Source organism: Verruconis gallopava, assembly GCF_000836295.1.
Source record: "Verruconis gallopava strain CBS 43764 unplaced genomic scaffold supercont1.14, whole genome shotgun sequence".
Lineage (NCBI taxonomy): Eukaryota > Fungi > Ascomycota > Dothideomycetes > Venturiales > Sympoventuriaceae > Verruconis > Verruconis gallopava.
The window spans coordinates 258,339-275,860 of record NW_015622150.1 but is presented as its reverse complement, the minus strand read 5'-3'; the positions used below and the strand labels follow the sequence as shown (position 1 = coordinate 275,860).

General features: G+C 55.7%; 6 protein-coding genes across 6 annotated transcripts; 5 read left to right on the top strand and 1 right to left on the bottom strand.

Moving 5' to 3' along the window:
• Positions 1-62: 62 nt before the first annotated feature.
• Positions 63-732, top strand: PV09_04840 (uncharacterized protein; the record flags this gene model as incomplete). The annotated part of the gene is made up of 3 exons (XM_016358265.1): positions 63-230; positions 286-486; positions 553-732. The coding sequence occupies 3 exons, from the start codon at positions 63-65 to the stop codon at positions 730-732; spliced, it is 549 nt and encodes a 182-aa protein (XP_016213883.1).
• Positions 733-1,432: 700 nt separating this feature from the next.
• On the bottom strand, positions 1,433-2,446 carry PV09_04839 (uncharacterized protein). The gene has a single exon (XM_016358264.1). It carries the CDS (start codon positions 1,913-1,915, stop codon positions 1,526-1,528), a length of 390 nt encoding a protein of 129 aa, XP_016213882.1. The 5' UTR covers positions 1,916-2,446; the 3' UTR covers positions 1,433-1,525.
• A 2,472-nt stretch (positions 2,447-4,918) lies between these two features.
• PV09_04838 (uncharacterized protein) lies at positions 4,919-11,878 on the top strand. Its single transcript, XM_016358263.1, has 2 exons — positions 4,919-5,867; positions 5,938-11,878. The coding sequence occupies exons 1-2, from the start codon at positions 5,301-5,303 to the stop codon at positions 11,203-11,205; spliced, it is 5,835 nt and encodes a 1,944-aa protein (XP_016213881.1). The 5' UTR covers positions 4,919-5,300; the 3' UTR covers positions 11,206-11,878.
• A 306-nt stretch (positions 11,879-12,184) lies between these two features.
• Positions 12,185-14,311, top strand: PV09_04837 (mercuric reductase). The gene is made up of 3 exons (XM_016358262.1): positions 12,185-12,488; positions 12,540-12,653; positions 12,725-14,311. Exons 1-3 carry the CDS (start codon positions 12,422-12,424, stop codon positions 14,047-14,049), a joined length of 1,506 nt encoding a protein of 501 aa, XP_016213880.1. The 5' UTR covers positions 12,185-12,421; the 3' UTR covers positions 14,050-14,311.
• A 224-nt stretch (positions 14,312-14,535) lies between these two features.
• Positions 14,536-16,353, top strand: PV09_04836 (ATPase get3). The gene is made up of 2 exons (XM_016358261.1): positions 14,536-15,721; positions 15,779-16,353. The coding sequence occupies exons 1-2, from the start codon at positions 14,733-14,735 to the stop codon at positions 15,819-15,821; spliced, it is 1,032 nt and encodes a 343-aa protein (XP_016213879.1). The 5' UTR covers positions 14,536-14,732; the 3' UTR covers positions 15,822-16,353.
• Positions 16,354-16,440: 87 nt separating this feature from the next.
• PV09_04835 (uncharacterized protein) lies at positions 16,441-17,469 on the top strand. Its single transcript, XM_016358260.1, has 2 exons — positions 16,441-17,147; positions 17,206-17,469. The coding sequence occupies exons 1-2, from the start codon at positions 16,539-16,541 to the stop codon at positions 17,245-17,247; spliced, it is 651 nt and encodes a 216-aa protein (XP_016213878.1). The 5' UTR covers positions 16,441-16,538; the 3' UTR covers positions 17,248-17,469.
• Positions 17,470-17,522: the final 53 nt, after the last annotated feature.

Sequence of the window (17,522 nt, the reverse complement as noted above, 5' to 3'; positions counted from 1 at the left end):
ATGGCGCCTCTGCACCTTGCCCTTGAATCGGAGGTTGAAACAGTCTCTGAGAACGCGGCACAATGAGGTTTCCCATCGTCACGCTCACTATTTTCACCGGTGTCTGCTTTCTTGCCCAGGCGAAGCCGCTCAACGTTCATGCTATTCCGCTGGTTCTGGGCGAGGATAGCTTCAACGCTACGACCAATGCTACGATGGACTTTCTCGGCTTCACCGAGAGACGCTCAACAGTGGGTTTGCATCTGAATACAGGTCTGGACGGAAGACGCTCACCAGTCAATCCAGAGCATCTCGTGTGGAAACATCGGTCAGTATGCATCTGTCCACGGCGGAAACCCACCCGCCGTCCACAGCACCTACGCGGGCATCTCCAGTCTGCTCAGCGACCTGCACTGTGTCTTCGGTAAGCCCGGTCAGACCCAGCGCGTGGCCTGCGTCGGCAGTGGCGACGACCTCACATCCATCTACGTCGTGAACAACAACAAGGTGCGTACCCTTTCTGCCCGCCACGCCTGGCGGCCTCGCCTCCTCATAGCTGATCTTTTGCGAAAGCGCGCTCACAGCGCTCCGTGCTACTGGCTCGGTCCGTTTGCATACGACATCCTCGGCGGATGCTGCAAAGCAGGTCATCCGTGTACGGACCCCTCCAGCAAGGTGCGTTGGGGTCCGGCTCTTGGCAGATGGAAGGAATTTGATATCTACTTCGTCGCCGAGCCGAGCGGCCACTGCTAGAAGTTTAGGGCACCCGCGTCGTCCGCCCTTGAAAGCGGGCCGGGTGGAGCATTGATTTGATTGAGCGGCTCCGTGCGAAGATGCGAGATTGAGAAATGCGGAGGAGGCCACAAATTTTTCTTTTGGAGGGGCCGACCTGCTCATTAGCGAGAGGTGTGATTTTTTTTTTTTTTTTTTTTTTTTTTTTTTTTTTTGAAAATGGAAGCGGTCATCCATTTCTAGATCACCTACGTACTTTGCACGCTGAGACAGTCGCAAGATTCGTTCGCCGAGGCTCGGGGCGAATACTGTGCTTGCTTTGCAAACACTACACGTAGGCGAGACAATTCTAAGAGTAGCGTGGAAGTTGTTCGAACCTCAGGCCATGCGTGTAGTAGCGTGTCCTATCGATGCAGATGCATCCAAGACTTGAGTCCCAGATCAAGTCAGGTCACGGGCGTGGGTCCGCCAAGTCGAAACGGTCTACTCAGAACCAAGCCTGGTCTACACTGGACAGAAGTCCCCCACAGGTCGGATCTTTGTAGTCACGTACGTCTCTGAGTAGAGTCCGTAGAGTCGCTGGATGGAGAGAGGAGCAGCAGCGGAGCACAAGGGGCAGCGGCCAATCCGACTACAATGACGAGGCGCGCACTGCTTTCTAAAGCATTATAGTACAGATGGGCGTCAACGTCTGTCGGCTCCGGTAAGCTGTCTGCTCCCACCACATGGAGAGCTCGCCGGCGCGCTACGAAGTTCTTTGGCCATTCTTCGAGGCGACGTTCCACGTTGCAACGTCGGATCCAGCAGGAGCATGTTACCCGTCCGCACGCCAAGGTCGGGACCGCCCAGACAAAACGCCCGACAAAACCTCGAACGAGGCCACGGCGCTTTTGCACGGAAAGGGCAGCACGTTTCCTCGCACGTCACAATAAGGAAGGGGGGAATAGCCGGCGGAGGCACGTTGCAGGCGCAGAACGGTCTCATGTGACCGCGCCGCAAGAGCGCCGCCCCGGCTGGTCGTGTCGCGGAGTCTTGGCTGTGTCCTTCCGGGGAAAAAGGCTCTCAACCACAAACGAGGAGGGGAAGAAGGGCGGCAAAGGGGGAGGAGGGCGAGGTTCACAACGGGGGCCTTTTTTGGGGGGTGGGGGATGAGCACGCTGGATCCAGGGCGTGGAGGGACACGTTTTGTTGGGCGAGCCTTCATACTTGACTCAAAATCGCCCGGGTTGGCTGCTAGGTTTTGCGATCGAAGCGGAGGACGCGCCTTTGTCGTGCTCGGAATATTTTTTTCTGTTGTCCTTTTGCTTTGTTATTTTAAATTTTTCTTGATGATTTTTTTTTCTTTATTTTAAATTTCTTGCTCTTGTGCTCGCTGGGGCAACCATGAGTGTCGGCCTTCCACGGCAACATCCTTCCACAGGTCATCTGCGGCCTAAAAGATGATGGTGAGGGCCATGGTCCTGGTCAAAACATGTCGGTCAGCAGAGAAGGGGGGAAATTAGCGAGACGAGCGTCGGTAGAGGCATGAAAGTTGGCCATGCCTTGAGTCGCTGCCGGCGCAAACTTTGTTGTTACTGCGTGTCTCAAGTGAATGATCATGGGTTCTCGAGAAGAGCGACCCGATGCTAGAAGGGCAGATGCCATGATATGGCTGCCGGGTCTCCCTTTCCTACGCGGCGATAAGAAGATAGAACGGAAGGGCGTAAAGAATGGGATCTCTGATGTGTTGTCATATCAGGCTGATGTTATTTGCCTGGGTACCCGTAGGGCAGAAAGCGTGACGACGGTCAAATTCCGAGCCACCGCGTACGGGAGCACGCAGAAGAAGAAACGTTCTCTGGGACCATCCTTGCGTAATACGATCTCGAATGCTGAGCTCGACCGGAGACCCCCTGCTGCTCGGCTGACGAAAAAAAAAAGGTTGCAGGCCAAAATGACGATGTGCGGTCGTAGCGTAGGTCTGATGGCTGTGCCTGCAGGGCACCAGCGACGGATCAATGCTTGCTGGACCGATTTCTCCTCCCGTCTCATCTTACGCATGTCTATTATCTCTCCACATCACACTCGCTCTCTCTTTGTCCCTGTGCTCGTCTCGACAAGTTTGGGTTACCCCCGAGAACCGAGCAAATCCGGGGCTATACAGCGTAGAGGAGCGGGTGCTAGACGAAAGTGCTTACTGATAATTTGCATAAGAGCAAACGAGCTACCAGAGGCCAAGAGCGAACCATGTTTCAATCTGTTGGCTGGATGGCCCTTAGTAGTCAAGAAGAACGAAAAAAAAAAACAACTTTCTAGAACACGTGCGATGTTGGTGTTGTGTTTTTCACGCACACCCATACACACTCCAACACACACACGCACACACACAAAAAAAAAGGGCACAAATTTTCAAAATCGGACGGATCGCGGGGATGTAGGCATGATGACGATGCCCAGCTCGTGAACCACGGTGCCATGATCGGACCTTTTGTGTGGTTTCTCTCCAGCTCTTGCACACCTTCCACCTGTGTTCTGCTTCGCCTGGAAATGATGCAAGCCCCGCACTGGAAGGGCCTAAACTTACGGGCGCTAATGCAGGTATTCGAGAAGTGTAGGCACAAAATAGGACCGCGTGCATGCTATGAGGGCAAGAATGGTTGGTCGTCCCATATCCCTCAGTAGTCGAGGTGCACAAGTGGGCAGCGAGCTAAATTAGGTCTTGTCCTAGCGGGGTGGGCAGCGCGATCTCTAGAATGGCCATCATTGGGTACGAGACTTGGACGGTTAGCTGAGGCACGTTCACACTTGTCGTTAGTATTATAATCGCTGTTATTGTTGTAGACGTTGTCATCTTAACGACAACGAGGATGACGACGACGACCATGACGATGATGGCAATTGTCACCAACAAGGACCATCGTAAAACCAGCTATGAGGAGCGAGTCAATCAACCCAGTTGTGGTACGTTCCAGGTGCGTCATCAGGCTTAGAGAAGACGGTTGTGGATGGGGGTGTGCGTGCTTCCAACACTTGTGTGAAACCAGTCTCCCTGTCCGCCCTCCATCGTCTCGCTGGCACCACGTCGGGGTCTTTTCATTCAGATTGCGAAACACGCCGGGAGGGCGGGCGGCGGGTTCGTGTGGAGTGGTGAGCGGACGTTGGTTGGCGTGATCATTTGTCGGTTTGGCATGTTCATCTGTCGTCACGCTACCTTCACCTTGTCTGCGCTCCCGACGTGCCTTACACCGCGCGCCGACGCTAGGCATCTGGGCGACGAGTCCTATTGGACGAGTGTGGTCAGCATCTTGAGACTTGCTTTGAAGCTTCGACGCCGTGGCCCAAGGGTGTCTTTCCTGCGCCGGCTAAGCGGGAGAACGCGTGCTTGAGGATGCCGGGGCGGAGTGCGGGAGAAGAGAGAATGTGCGGGAAAGGAAATGAGTGTGTGTATGTGTGTTTGAGTGCAGGAGAGAGCATCGGGACTGTCCACGGGACGTGTCGCTTCGAAAGGGCCGATGCGGATTCGAGTGTGAAGGAGGGGAGGATCACACAGTGGATGCATACACATGGAGATACAGAGAAAGACGCGGAAACAGAGAGGTATGCAAGCCGGGAAAGCGACGTGCAGATCGTAGCCACGGGCGAGATCTCCACACGAAGAGCGTCAGAAGGGAGGCCTGTTTGATCCAGGACGTCGCGAGTGTGTCCTGGACGATAGCGGCAGGCAAGATTCGTCGCGATTCTGCTCGCTCACTGCACAACTTTCATGGTGGCGGGAGGGGGCGACGATGGTGATGCTTAGGGGGTGTCTGAGCAAGTGCGCGTGCTTGTGGGGGGTGGGTGGGAGGTGCGGATTGCCGTCTGTAAGGGCAGCGCCCGCAGGAGCCGTGGTGGCACCGGAGGACGAGGACGAGGACGAGGACGAGGCACTCACCCGCAGGAGCTCGCAGCGGCACCAGCAGACTGGCAGACACGAAGACACCCAGCGCTCGCCCAGGACGGCCGTGCCTCGCTCGCTCACTGACGCATGCTTCGTTCGCGGTGCAGAGCTGGTCGCGCTAACGCCCAGCGGCTCGCCGCACACGCCATTGGCCGGGCTGCCCGGTAGCGACATGCCGGCGACGTGCTTGTGACTGACTCTGGTGCTAGCCCGGTAACGGCGGGGCCCGTTCTTGCACCCCAGGCGGAAACACGGCCTGTATCTTTTTTGAACAGAAAAAGTCCCCCCGGCGTCGTCTCCTCTTCGCAGCCAGCGAATCCGCCAAAAACATCGCCATTGATGCCCTGATCGCCCATTGCTACCCGTGTCGGTTCCGCTCGCAACCTGTCTGACCGCACGCCAGCGTCTCCGCTCCGTCTCTGCCGCGCTCTCGCTTGCCGCTCTGCGTGTCCCCATCCCGCAGGCTCGACACGCCACGCTCCCCCCTCCAAACCCCCCGTGGACGACACGCACCACCCCTCCGATCCACCTGCCTTGACTGCGTCGTCTCCGCTCCCTATCGCGGTCCTACACAATGGGCTTCGTTCTGGCCGGCATATAGACGGTCGGGCTGCCCATTGGCGGCAGCTTTTTCACGCGTCAGAGCGACTTTCGGACCCTGATCGCCCTCCTCATGGCGGCTGCCAACCCACACCCTTCGAAACCACCTCTCGTGGATCAGGAGCCCCTCAGGGCGCCTGCCGTGACCGCCCTCCAGCAGGAGGCCCTTGGCGGCGACATCCACCACACCAAGATGGAGCGTAGCATCAGCGAGGACTTCCGTGCCGAGCGCGAGGAGCTCAAGGAGGCGGCCGAGCACACCAAGAACGTCATCCTCGACCTCGGGCTCGACGGTGTCGTCCGCTTTGTCAGTCCCTCCTGGAAGGATCTTATTGGCACAACGCCGGACTCGGTCCAGGGCAAGCCCATCGCAGATCTGCTGCTCGCCGACGACAAGAAAGTGTTTGAAGAGAGCATCGCCGCATTGCAGAAGGACGACTCGAAAAGTCAGATCATCCGCTTCTCACTGCCCCTTGGCCCGCACTCCTTGCTGAGGAAGCGTATTCACCGCTCTCAGTCGAACCTTACCGAGGTGACCGAGCACCTGGCCGACGATTCACCACCGGAAAGTGAGCCCACCATCGACCTGGAGGCACAGGGCATCATGATCTTCAACACCGCCTCCGGCGAGGCTTCTCACGTAAGGCATTTCCCTTCTAGAACAACGCCAGGCTGTTGTAGTTAACTATCGAAGCTGACTCGTGTACCAGACGATGTGGATGATCAAGCCATATGTTGTCAGGGAAGTGACGATTGACCTGCCAGAACTTCTCGTCGAGTCGCTAGGTGTCGGAGCGGAAATGCTAGCTCGTTATCTGACCGAGCTTGCGGAAGCAGGTGTCGACGACCCAGCAAACCATCCGCCACCTTTGCCTGTGCTGTGCCGCATCTGTGAGCGCCAAATCACGCCTTGGTGGTTCGAGAAGCATACCGACCTCTGCCTGCAAGAGCACAAGGCCGAGATGGACGTGCAGCTTGCCCACGAGGGCCTGTCCGATCACCGCAACGCAATAGTCAAGGTCCTCGACGCTCTCGAGTCGCAGTCCCGGCAGTCTCGGGCCCCGGCGTCGAACGAACTTGCGCCAGTCACTTCTGCTCCTCCCGAGTACAAGGGCATGATCATCGGTCCGGCCTCTACACCTTCGTCTGGACCTTCTTCCGGTCGTGCTTCGCCTGCATCACCTTCACGTAGCCGAGACCGATCGTCTGGCTTTGGTCACGCAAGAGCCCGCTCGTTCGCCGTACGACGCCCGGTTGCTCGCATTGTCGAACTCGTCCTGGACCTTTGTGACACTGCGCTAGAGATAAACACCCCCTCGTTGCGGACCCAGCCGGATGGAGAGTTCAGGACCCAGTCTCCGCAGTCTGAGAACAGGATCTCGCAGGTTCTGCAGTGGGAGAAGCCCAGCACGAGCACAATGGAACAGGAACAGGGCCTGGCTGCCCTGTGCGAGGACACGGCTAAACTGGCACGCAACAAGGTCGAGGCAGTCTTCAGACACCGCCGCATCCTCGAGTACTCTGAACGCATCCGCGTCGAGTTTGACGTTCTCGTCCAGGAATGTATCGAAGCTGCACTTGCCAAGGCCGCCCGGATCGCGGCGGGAGATACCAGCGATTCAAGCTCCGACACAGAAAGCCAGGTAGAGACCGAGCACGCGGCAGCGAGCGAGTCGGAGGCGGAGCCGCAGAACGACACCGACCCTGGTCCTAGTGAAGAAGGCATCTTTCCGGCCTCTTTCGAGGGCCAGTCTGCCATGTCCATGGCGTTGCGAAACGCCTCCGAGCTGTCTCTCGCACAACGGTCCGATCGCAGAGTGTCATCTACGGCGACCTCTTCTCGATCCAACAGTCCCCGTGGAGCACAGACGCCACGGTCACACGCGGGCACGAGTATACCACCGCCAAGCAAGCGTGGATCCATCTTCTTCGAGAGCGACACAGGCGCAGACAGTGACGGCAGCATGGCTTCGTCGGCAATCTCTTTGCAGCGCCGTGCCGAGTCCCCCGGATCGGATGCCAGCCTAGCACGCGTGCACAGTTCGCGGGAACGGAAGCGGCGGAGCTTGATCCTGCCAAGTGTGATGTCCAGCCGAGGGCAGTCGCCGGCTCGAAGCATTCCCCCGCCCTCGTCTCCCCTCCGCATGGCGAAGCCTCGTCTTCCCAGCGGTGCCGATCAGCTGCAGTCGCCTATAACATCTCCAGTGCTGACTACCAACGAGTTTTCGTCTCCCTCCATATTCCCGCAGCATCTCCATCACCATCATCACCACCGAAGGCAATCTTCCACCGCCTCGTCTCAGGTCATCGGCCCCCCGCTCTCGCCTCGACTCGCTCCTGTAGCAAGCAATCCGCAGCCGAAGGCCGTACCGCCATCGATTAAGGACTTCGAGATCATCAAACCGATCAGCAAGGGTGCGTTCGGCAGCGTTTACCTGTCAAAGAAGAAGTCGACAGGCGATTACTTTGCCATCAAGGTGCTGAAGAAAGCGGACATGGTGGCCAAGAATCAGGTGACGAACGTGAAGGCGGAACGCGCAATCATGATGTGGCAAGGCGAGAGCGATTTCGTGGCTAAGCTGTACTGGACGTTCGCGAGCAAAGACTACCTGTATCTGGTCATGGAGTATCTCAATGGAGGCGATTGCGCCTCGCTGATCAAAGCTCTCGGAGGCCTGCCGGAGGACTGGTCGAAGAAGTACATCGCCGAAGTTGTCCTCGGTGTGGAGCACCTTCACAGCCGCGGAATCGTCCATCGTGATCTGAAGCCTGACAATCTGCTTATCGATGGCAAGGGACACCTCAAGCTCACTGACTTTGGCCTGTCACGAATGGGTCTCGTCGGCCGGCAGAAGCGCGCTCTGAGCCGTAAAAACGACGAGCCACCCGTCCCGGATCTTCTCAAGCATGGACCGTTCCAGCGCGCTGTATCTATTTCAACAGCTTCATCTCGATCCGCATCGTTCGACTTGCAGGGCAAATCATCGCCTACGGCGACGCCAAGCTTGACGCCCGCGCTACCAAACGGCGAGGAAAACCCGTCTTACTTCAGTCTCAGCCGGGAGGGCAGCCGAAGGATCTCAAGCTCGAAGAACGAGGGTGACAATGTTGAGAGCCTTCATGCCATGTTCCGCAGGTTCAGCATCGCGGACGACGCAATGAGCCAAACTAGCCAGCCGGTTGAGGACGAGGGCGCGGTGACGGACACGGGCTCGCCCGATCCGTACCCTCTTCAGCCGGTCACCACCAACGCCAGCACGAATCAGAGCAACACACCACCGACCACGTCGAACATGCTGCCTCCGACCATGGCACTGTTCGATCCTTCAGACACCAGCCGTAAGTTCGTGGGAACACCAGATTATTTGGCACCAGAAACAATCAGCGGCGTCGGACAAGACGAAGTCAGCGATTGGTGGTCGGTAGGTTGCATGATCTTCGAGTTCCTTTACGGTTACCCCCCATTTCATGGAGAGACTCCCGAGGAAGTGTTTCAGAACATACTAGCCAGGAACATTCATTGGCCTGCGGATGAGGACTGCCCTGTGTCGCCCGAGGCCAAGGACATCATGAACAAGCTCATGTGTAGTGATCCAGCCAAGAGGCTTGGTGCCAATGCCAATGATGCCTTTGCGAGCGGCGGCGAGGAGATTCGTCAACACCCGTGGTTTGCTGACGTCAGTTGGGAATCGCTGCGTGAAGACGAAGCGTCGTTCGTGCCCGCCCCAGAAAATGCAGAAGACACGGAATACTTCGACTCCCGCGGTGCGACGCTCCAGAACTTCGCTCCCGAGTTCGAAGATCAAGGAACGTCGTCTGCTGGCACACCGGGCGCAGATTACCCGGATCGGCCGCACGATGCTCTATCTCGGGTGCGAACTCAGATCAACTCACTGAAGAGGGGTCTGATGCCGTTGCACATTCCCCCACACGTCCGAGATGGACGGCACCGTCGGCTAAGCGAACCGGTGGTAGCGGACGACTTTGGCAGTTTCTCTTTCAAGAACCTACCCGTGCTCGAGAAGGCGAACAAGGACGTCATTCAGAAGCTGCGTGCAGAGGCGATGCAAGCACAGAGCAAGTCCTCGGCCATTGGCTCGCCTGCGGTCAGTTCGCCAACGCCGTCTCTCGAGTCTAGTCCGATCTTGCCCATGCCGCTCAAGCGTACATTATCCTCGACCAAAGGCAACAGACCGTCCTCACCTTTGCTGTTCCAGACACAACCCAGTGCTTCGCCCAACAGGATGTCTCAGCCATCTTCGCCTTTGCTTGTGCAATTCAGCGCCCAGAACAGTGAGCGAAGGAAAACTTCGAGCGGCTCGTCCAGTTTGTCGCATCAGGGCAACAATTCCCTGCAGCCTGGTAGCTTCTTTGATGTGCCAAAGTCGGCTAGCAGTATAAACCTCAAGGCCACGTCCGCAGCGGTTTCTCCCATAAAGCTTGCTAAGTCGCCGGTTGCATCTCAGCACGAAAAGATAGCCATGCCGAAACCGTCAATCCCCGCGGCACACGGACTTTCATCATCGTCATCGCCGAGGGCTCGCTCGCACACGATCAGCTCTCAAGAGAGCGAGGACGTCATAAAGGAAATGTTGCCGAAACACTACAAGCGGAGAAGTCAAGCACTCGACGTCTCACCTTCCTCATCCGACACGGAGGAGCAGCGCCAGCAGAGCCTTCTTCGTGTACAGAGAAGGCGGCAGAGCTCGCGACGGTTATCAAGGATCAACATCTTCGAAGGGCCATACTTCCGTCCTCTTGACGTCCTCATCTGCGAGGATCATCCCGTGTCCCGTCTCGTGATGGAGAAGCTGATGGAGAAGCTCCGATGCCGAACCATCAGTGCACAGAATGGAGCGGAGGCTCTCGGATATGCCATGAGCGAAGTTAAGTTCGACATCATCCTGCTGGAGTACAAGCTTCCTCGCTTCAGCGGCACGGACGTCGCTCGCATGTTACGCGACACACGCAATGTCAACTCTGCTACACCCATTGTTTGCGTGACTGGCTATCTCAAGGACTTGCCACCCGATCACCACTTCGACGGACTAATTGACAAGCCGCCAACTCTGGCAAAGCTCACTGAAGTGCTAGGCAAACTGTGCCAGTGGGCACCGCCTCCACCTGGCTGGACTCCTACTCCATACAGCTCGCTTCCACTATCCAACTTGCGCACCGTTGCCAAGACGGAGGACAGCCCTACATCAAGCTCATCAGTGTTTGGTTCTCATATGCCGTCAAGCAGCTATCGAGGCTCTAGTCGTCAGGATTCCATCAGTTCGAGCTTTTTCGGCGACAACGAGGGCAAGGCAGACGATATCCCTGTGCTCATCAACAAGGGATCGCCAGATACGTGGGGTGAAAGCGAGCTTACCTATGCCTTTGGAGGTCTAGGCATTAGCGAAGCCGCCACGGAGCAAAAGGCCAAGTCAGCTGTTCCATCACTTGTCAATCAGACGTCTGCCCCAGCTGTTTTGGAGCCTGAAACTGTTCGAAAGAAGCCCTCGGCCGAACGCATCAACAAGCGACGTTCGGCTGGACCGAAAGGACGAGATTCGGCTGAGTCTGGCGATGACGAGGATGAAGAACTTGGCAACGCTCAGATACGGACGAAGAGCCCGAAAATAGGGCGTACCCGGGGTTCTTCTAAACTCGGGTACGAGATGTTAAGAACCAACAGCAGAGGCAGCGTGATTTCGGTGGAGGATGCGTCTGGCGCCCTGGACACGACGCTGCCGAGCTCGCCTCCACCGGTCATCAACGAGGTACCGAAGGAGGAAGACAAGGCGACTCTAACCCCCCCTGAGGTATTTCCGCATCCTCCTACAACGGTCAGCAACGAGGAGATGGACATGTCGGATGAAATCACCACGCCGAAACCAGCCGGCCAATTTTCTCCCGATATGGATCCTACTCCACGACCATCAACGACTCGGCTTCCTACAGGCGAAATGTCGCCATCGCCAATGCCAAAATAAATTTCAAACCTCTTAGTGGCTACATAACGTACAAAAAAACGAAAGATGCGGAAAAAAAAAGAAGAGAAAAAAGAGAGGTCAACTTTTTTATCTACGAGAAGGCACCTGTTAGCGATACATATGACGAGTATTATTCAAGCGCGGAGTTTATGAGGTTTCCCACGGTTTGACAATGGAGTTCTTCATTGGACAGGGTGGTGGCATTTGCGAACGGAAACACGCAGCAACTTTTCTTTCACATATGGTCTTTTTTTCATTTTCATTCGTCTTGTATCTGGTTGTGCAAGCGTTGGAGCAACATGGCATGGCGCATGAGAAGGAGGTTGGGCGGGTATTTTGCGTTGGCATGTACATCTCTCCTCCACCCATTCTCATAGATGTGTGCTTTGTGGTTCTGCTCCCGCATGCATGCGGCCTGCTTCTCTTCACGGCTTCTCTTTTGAGAATCCCGACCTCCCCTCCTTACCTTTCATACTACACTCACTTTTCTTTTTCTTCGCGACTCCAAATTGCCAGATACCTCTGCGGTGGGTCTGAGAACCTTTTCATTGTCGTTATCACTTTTGCTGGGCTACGAAGGGTGCTAGGCGAAAAAATGTACAGTATTGCCGTGTCCCCGCGTAGAAAAGACGCTTTGTATAGCGAAAAGAATGCAGAGTCTTGCCCATTTAGATCCTGTTGCAAAAAGTACACAACTCTACTTTGAGCATGTTAACGTAACGGGTCTGGTGACTAAGCTTCTGCTGATAAGCTGATGTGTGACGAGAGAGATTTTGGGATTGCGAAGATATGTTCAAAATTCACGCAATAGCAGAGGATGACGATACTACAAATACGACAAAGCAGTTTGAGGCAGGTTTCGCCATCAGCACATGACTAGCTAGGGACGATTGCACACGGCAACGAGGTTTTTGACGTCTCAATGCCTTGAGCAAGATTGGGTTACTCCGCACGCGGCGAGTTGTTTTCGACTTAACTTTCGAAAGGGTCAAAACTCATCGCATGACGAGCTGCTCCACGTCGAATGTAGCATCACAGCTTTTCATCGATAATCGTCGGCCAAAAAGGTAAGAGGATAAAGAAACCAAGAGAAGCGAGTGCGCCCTTCTATCTCATTCATTTTTCCCCCACCCTTTTTTTTGGTTTCTCTCCACGTCCTCTCGTTGGAATCGGACATTCCGTGTTGGACCGCCCGCTCGACCATAGCACGTCGGAAATGGTTCGGACACAGGAATGCGGAGGCTCGGAGGCGGGCAAGCGACGTGGTCGGATCGTCATCATCGGTTTGTTATCTGAATTGTGATTTCCTCGCACATGGTCTAAAAGGGACGTAGGTGGTGGCTCGGCCGCGTTCGCGGCGGCAACGGCGGCGGCGCCGCTGGCGGCCTCGGTCACGATCGTCAACAAAGGCCTGCCAATGGGCGGCTGTTGCGTGAATGTAGGATGTGGTTAGTATAGCCGCTACGAGCACGTCTTTGGAGTCGCAAAGAAAACAAACTTCTCATCAATGTCTTCACAGTGCCTTCGAAATTCCTCATTCAAGCGGCCCGCTTCGGGGCTGCCTACTGCGTCCGGCCGCCGTATCACGGCATTTCGGAAGCTGCCGACCGCGTCGACAACTTTACCGCGCTCACAGCGCAGAACCGGGAGCTGACCGAGCGTCTTCGCCGAGAGAAGTACGCCGACGTGATCGCGGGGCTGGACAACGTTCAGTATGTCGAGGGCTTTGGGACGCTGGTCCGGAACGAAGGGCAGCTTGCAGTGGCCGTTCGAAAGCATCGTTCGGACGGGATTGTGGATCAAGAACTCCCCGCCGATCGAGTCATCTTAGCGACGGGCGTGCACAACAGTCTGCCGGACGGGCTGGCCAAGGACCTGTCGGACGTCGGGTATCTCACCAACGAAGATGCGTACTTCCAGACCGCCCGTCCGGAGTCCCTTGTCGTGCTTGGAGGCGGATATGTAGCGGTTGAAGCCGCCCAGATGTTCGCGCGGCTGGGCTCGCGCGTGACGCTCCTGCAGCGCTCCTCCACCATCCTCTCACACTTGGACGACAGCATCGGCACCGCGCTGGCCGGGTATCTGGAGGAAGAAGGGATCAAGGTCGTGTCGGGATGCGACGTCAAGACCGTGACCATGTCTAGGGACGGCCAGGTACTCGTTACCGCCGAGGCAGGCGGTCGCTCCCACTGCTTTGCGGCGTCCAAACTTTTCGTCGCGACGGGCCGCCGGGCGAACACGGCCCTCGTCTCGGACCTGCCCGTTCAACTTGCTGAGACGCCACACGGTGGGTTCGTTGTCTCGCCGACCTTGCAGACGTCTGTCCCCGACGTGTACGCGGCGGGCGACTGTGTCGCCGGGTCGCCGCAGTACGTGTACACGGCTGCTGCCGAAGGCAAACTGGCGGCGCTGAACGCGCTCGCGTCGCTCGACGGCAGAACCGAGGAGGCGATGGACTATTCGGTCGTCCCGTGGGTCGTTTTCACATCTCCTGCCGTGGCGGGCGTGGGCCTCGACGTCCGTTCCGCGAGAGCCAGAGGCATCGACGCGGACGCCTCGACACTCCCGCTGTCACTTCTCCCCCGGGCCATCGCGCAGCAAGACACGCGAGGGTTCGTCACCCTTGTGCGCAACAGGAGCGACGACACGATCATCGGGGCCCTCGTTCTGGCCGAGGACGGCGGGGAACTTGTGATGGAGGCGTCGTTTTGCGTGCGCTACAAGGTCAAAGTTTCAGACGTCGCGGCGATGTACCATCCGTACCTTACGTGGAACGAAGCCTGGAAACTGGCCGCGTTGGGTTTTGCAAAGAACGTCAAGCAGCTCAGTTGCTGCGCGACCTAATGGTTGGCACTTGACCGTAGATAAACGATAGGACACGGAGGGTTGAGGGAAAGGTGCAGTCAATCCAGCATCTTCGGGGATACGTTTCAACGAATGTGACACGCAGGTACGCGGAATGAAAAGCTATTGTGTTGGGTAAGATTCAAATCCGGAGCAGAGGGGATCGGAATATGCGAGATATGGGATTCTTACACCGTTACTTGGATGTATTCTGGACGTTGTGTGTACTATCAATCTCTTGTTGACATAGCGAAGAAAAGGGAAAGAACTTCCCATCTATCGAATTCCGCCCCAGAATGGCAGGTCCCCATATTTTCCCGTTGTGTGGGACGTCTTTGGTAGAGAATTGAGATCGTCTCGATCATTGGCGAGATCCTTCCTCTGGGCACGAGGCTGGACCGTAGCCTTGTTCCTCCGACATCGCCCCGCAATTTCCAGGTCCCAACCTGGCAGGCAAACAAAAACCATTTGGGCTTTCGTCATTTCTAGAAACTTGATCGAGACAACCAACCCTCAGCACCGCGCGCAAAGACTCCGCCGCTTCGGCTTCGCCCCTATTCCTGTTTCTCACGCAAACGGTCCGTTCTATTTCCAGGCAAAAAAAAAGGGAACCCCTCCACCCTCCACACAGTGAGCCTCTCCATTCTACTACCGATCTTCCGCTGTCCAAAACTGTTTGCACAATGTCTACCGCAGTCATTTCGGCCGACGATGACCTCGGCGACCTGTCGCCCACTCTCGAGTCCATAATACAGCCCAACAAGCTGCGCTGGATCTTCGTGGGTGGCAAGGGCGGTGTCGGCAAGACAACAACCTCCTGCTCCCTGGCCATTCAACTTGCAAAGCACCGCAAATCCGTTCTCCTCATATCCACCGACCCGGCCCACAACCTCTCCGATGCGTTCAATCAGAAGTTCGGGAAGGACGCTCGCCTAGTTGACGGCTTTACCAACTTGTCTGCCATGGAAATCGACCCAAATGGCAGCATACAAGATCTTCTTGCGGCCGGTGGAGAAGGTGCCGAGGAGGCCATGGCGGGCATGGGAGGCATGGGCAACATGTTCCAGGACCTTGCTTTCTCGATACCCGGTGTAGATGAGGCGATGAGCTTTGCAGAGGTGCTTAAGCAAGTCAAGAGCTTGAGTTACGAGGTTATCATCTTCGACACTGCGCCCACAGGTCACACACTTCGCTTCCTGCAGTTCCCCACCGTGATGGAGAAGGCTCTCGCGAAGCTCTCCCAACTGTCCACTCAATTCGGTCCCATGCTCAACTCCTTCCTCGGTGCGCGTGGTGGTCTTCCAGGCGGCCAAAACCTAGACGATGTGCTCGCTAAGATGGAGTCTTTGCGCGAGACCATCTCGGAGGTGAACAACCAATTCAAGGACCCGGACCTGACGACGTTCGTGTGCGTGTGCATACCCGAGTTCCTGTCGCTGTACGAGACGGAGCGCATGATCCAGGAGCTGTCCAGCTACAACATCGACACACACGCCATCGTTGTGAACCAGCTCCTGTTCCCAAAGAAGGACAACCCGTGTGAACAGTGTAACGCGCGACGCAAGATGCAGAAGAAGTACCTAGAGCAGATAGAGGAGCTCTATGACGAGTTCAACGTGGTCAAGATGCCGCTTTTGGTCGAGGAAGTCAGAGGGAAGGAGAAGCTTGAGAAGTATGATCCCATGTCGCTTTTCTTCTACACGAGGTGATGGGCTAACAGCGACTACAGATTCAGCGAGATGCTTGTCACGCCATTCCAACCACCAGAGTAGATCATTTGATTCGACATTTCTGGGCAACGAGATCATGGTACCGTAATGATGGCGAAGGTTTTGTGTATGTGGAAAGGTTCACGTTCCAGTTGGAAATCATCAGTCTTCTTAGAGAGTTCGGCACCCCTAGCAGACGGCAACGGGTAGACTAGAAATAACGTTGAGACATGTCCGACACGCTTAACGCACTCTTCAGCATCAATCAAGCTTCTGCACTACCATGCGTGATGGAACTCTGTCCGCCCAACACTCTCCAAGCAAATCGCTGTCCGTCAATGGCAATTTGCAACTTGACACAGAGCACAATATGCCGTTGAGATTCCGGAAAATCAACAAAAATCCCTTCTTCAATATTTGTGCATCAAATACAAGTCGTATCCATTTGCTCCTCAAGGACGTTGTCGGAGTCGGCGTTGAGCTCCGAACTTCGTCTTGCGATGAGCCAGATTCGGCAAGGGACTCGCCTTTGACCATATCCGAATTAATGACTCCGCATCTTCTTTTGGACATGCAATGCTACCTTGCAAGTGGCTAGAATATTTGTCGCGTCAGCAATGCAGAACAGAGCAATGCACTGTTTCCTTTCCCAGATCTTTTTGTATATATAAGTGCCATCCACCGTGCTTGTAGCTTTTCGAGTTGAGCAACTTCGGAACCGTGCAGACCGCCTGTTCTCCAGTCCTAGGCCTTTGGTATTTTTTTTTCTTATGTCCAGTCATGCCTCTTGAAGTAGTCCCACTTGCAGAAACCGATGCCCAAGCCTGGGCTGAGCTGTACTATCCAGCGTTCCGCTCTAGCACGGTAGGATGTCTCTGGCACAGGGAGCCTTCGCCAGAGTCGACGCGGAAACTGGGCGAATCGCTCAAGGCGTCCCTGCGCAAGCCGGAAGTTCACGCCTTCAAATGCATAGACACGGATCTGGGCAATAAGCTCATCGCGGTGGCAAAGTGGTCTGTTTTCGACCGGCCACGGTCCATGGAGGACGTGGAGAAGACATTCACGCTACGAGAGATGTTCGAGGAAGAGAATGTGGAGGCGAGGAAGGAGTTCATGGAGGGCATTTGGAAAAGTAGAAGGGAAGTCATGGGCGGGCAACCACACGTTATGCTAGATAGCTTGATATGTGATCCTGACCATCATCGACGCGGAGCAGGAAGGATGCTGGTACAGTGGGGAATCGAGAAGTCAGTGGAGATGGGAATTCCGGCCTACTTGGAGGGTAGCAGTGCAGGCAAAAGGCTGTATTTATCGGTAGGGTACCAGCCTGTACGGGAGATTGTTTTTGATGGAACAAAGTACGGTGCTACTGAGAAGGATGTGCATACGGTGAGTGTGATGATGTCAAGTCTCATTGTCGAAGAACCTTCCAGCTGATGCATAGCAGGCTATGCTTAGACCGCCTCAGAAAGCGGCCATCATGAACTGACATAAAGCGTATGTCGGTTTTCCTGTACTGTACCAAAGCACGACTTCACTCGAGTCTGTTGATACTGATGGGCTCGTGGGGAGATGTGTCGTTGACGCATGTCGACAACTCAAGGCAGGTTCATGCTAGAGAAATAGAGATCCCAAAAAAGGAACCTGCATGCACGTGAGTCGACACTATCTAGGAAGACCAGCATTGCAAAGTACTCTGGATGCTGACGACAATCCATTGCTATAAGGTTTTTTTTTTTTTTTTTGGTTGATCCGATCCCCAAT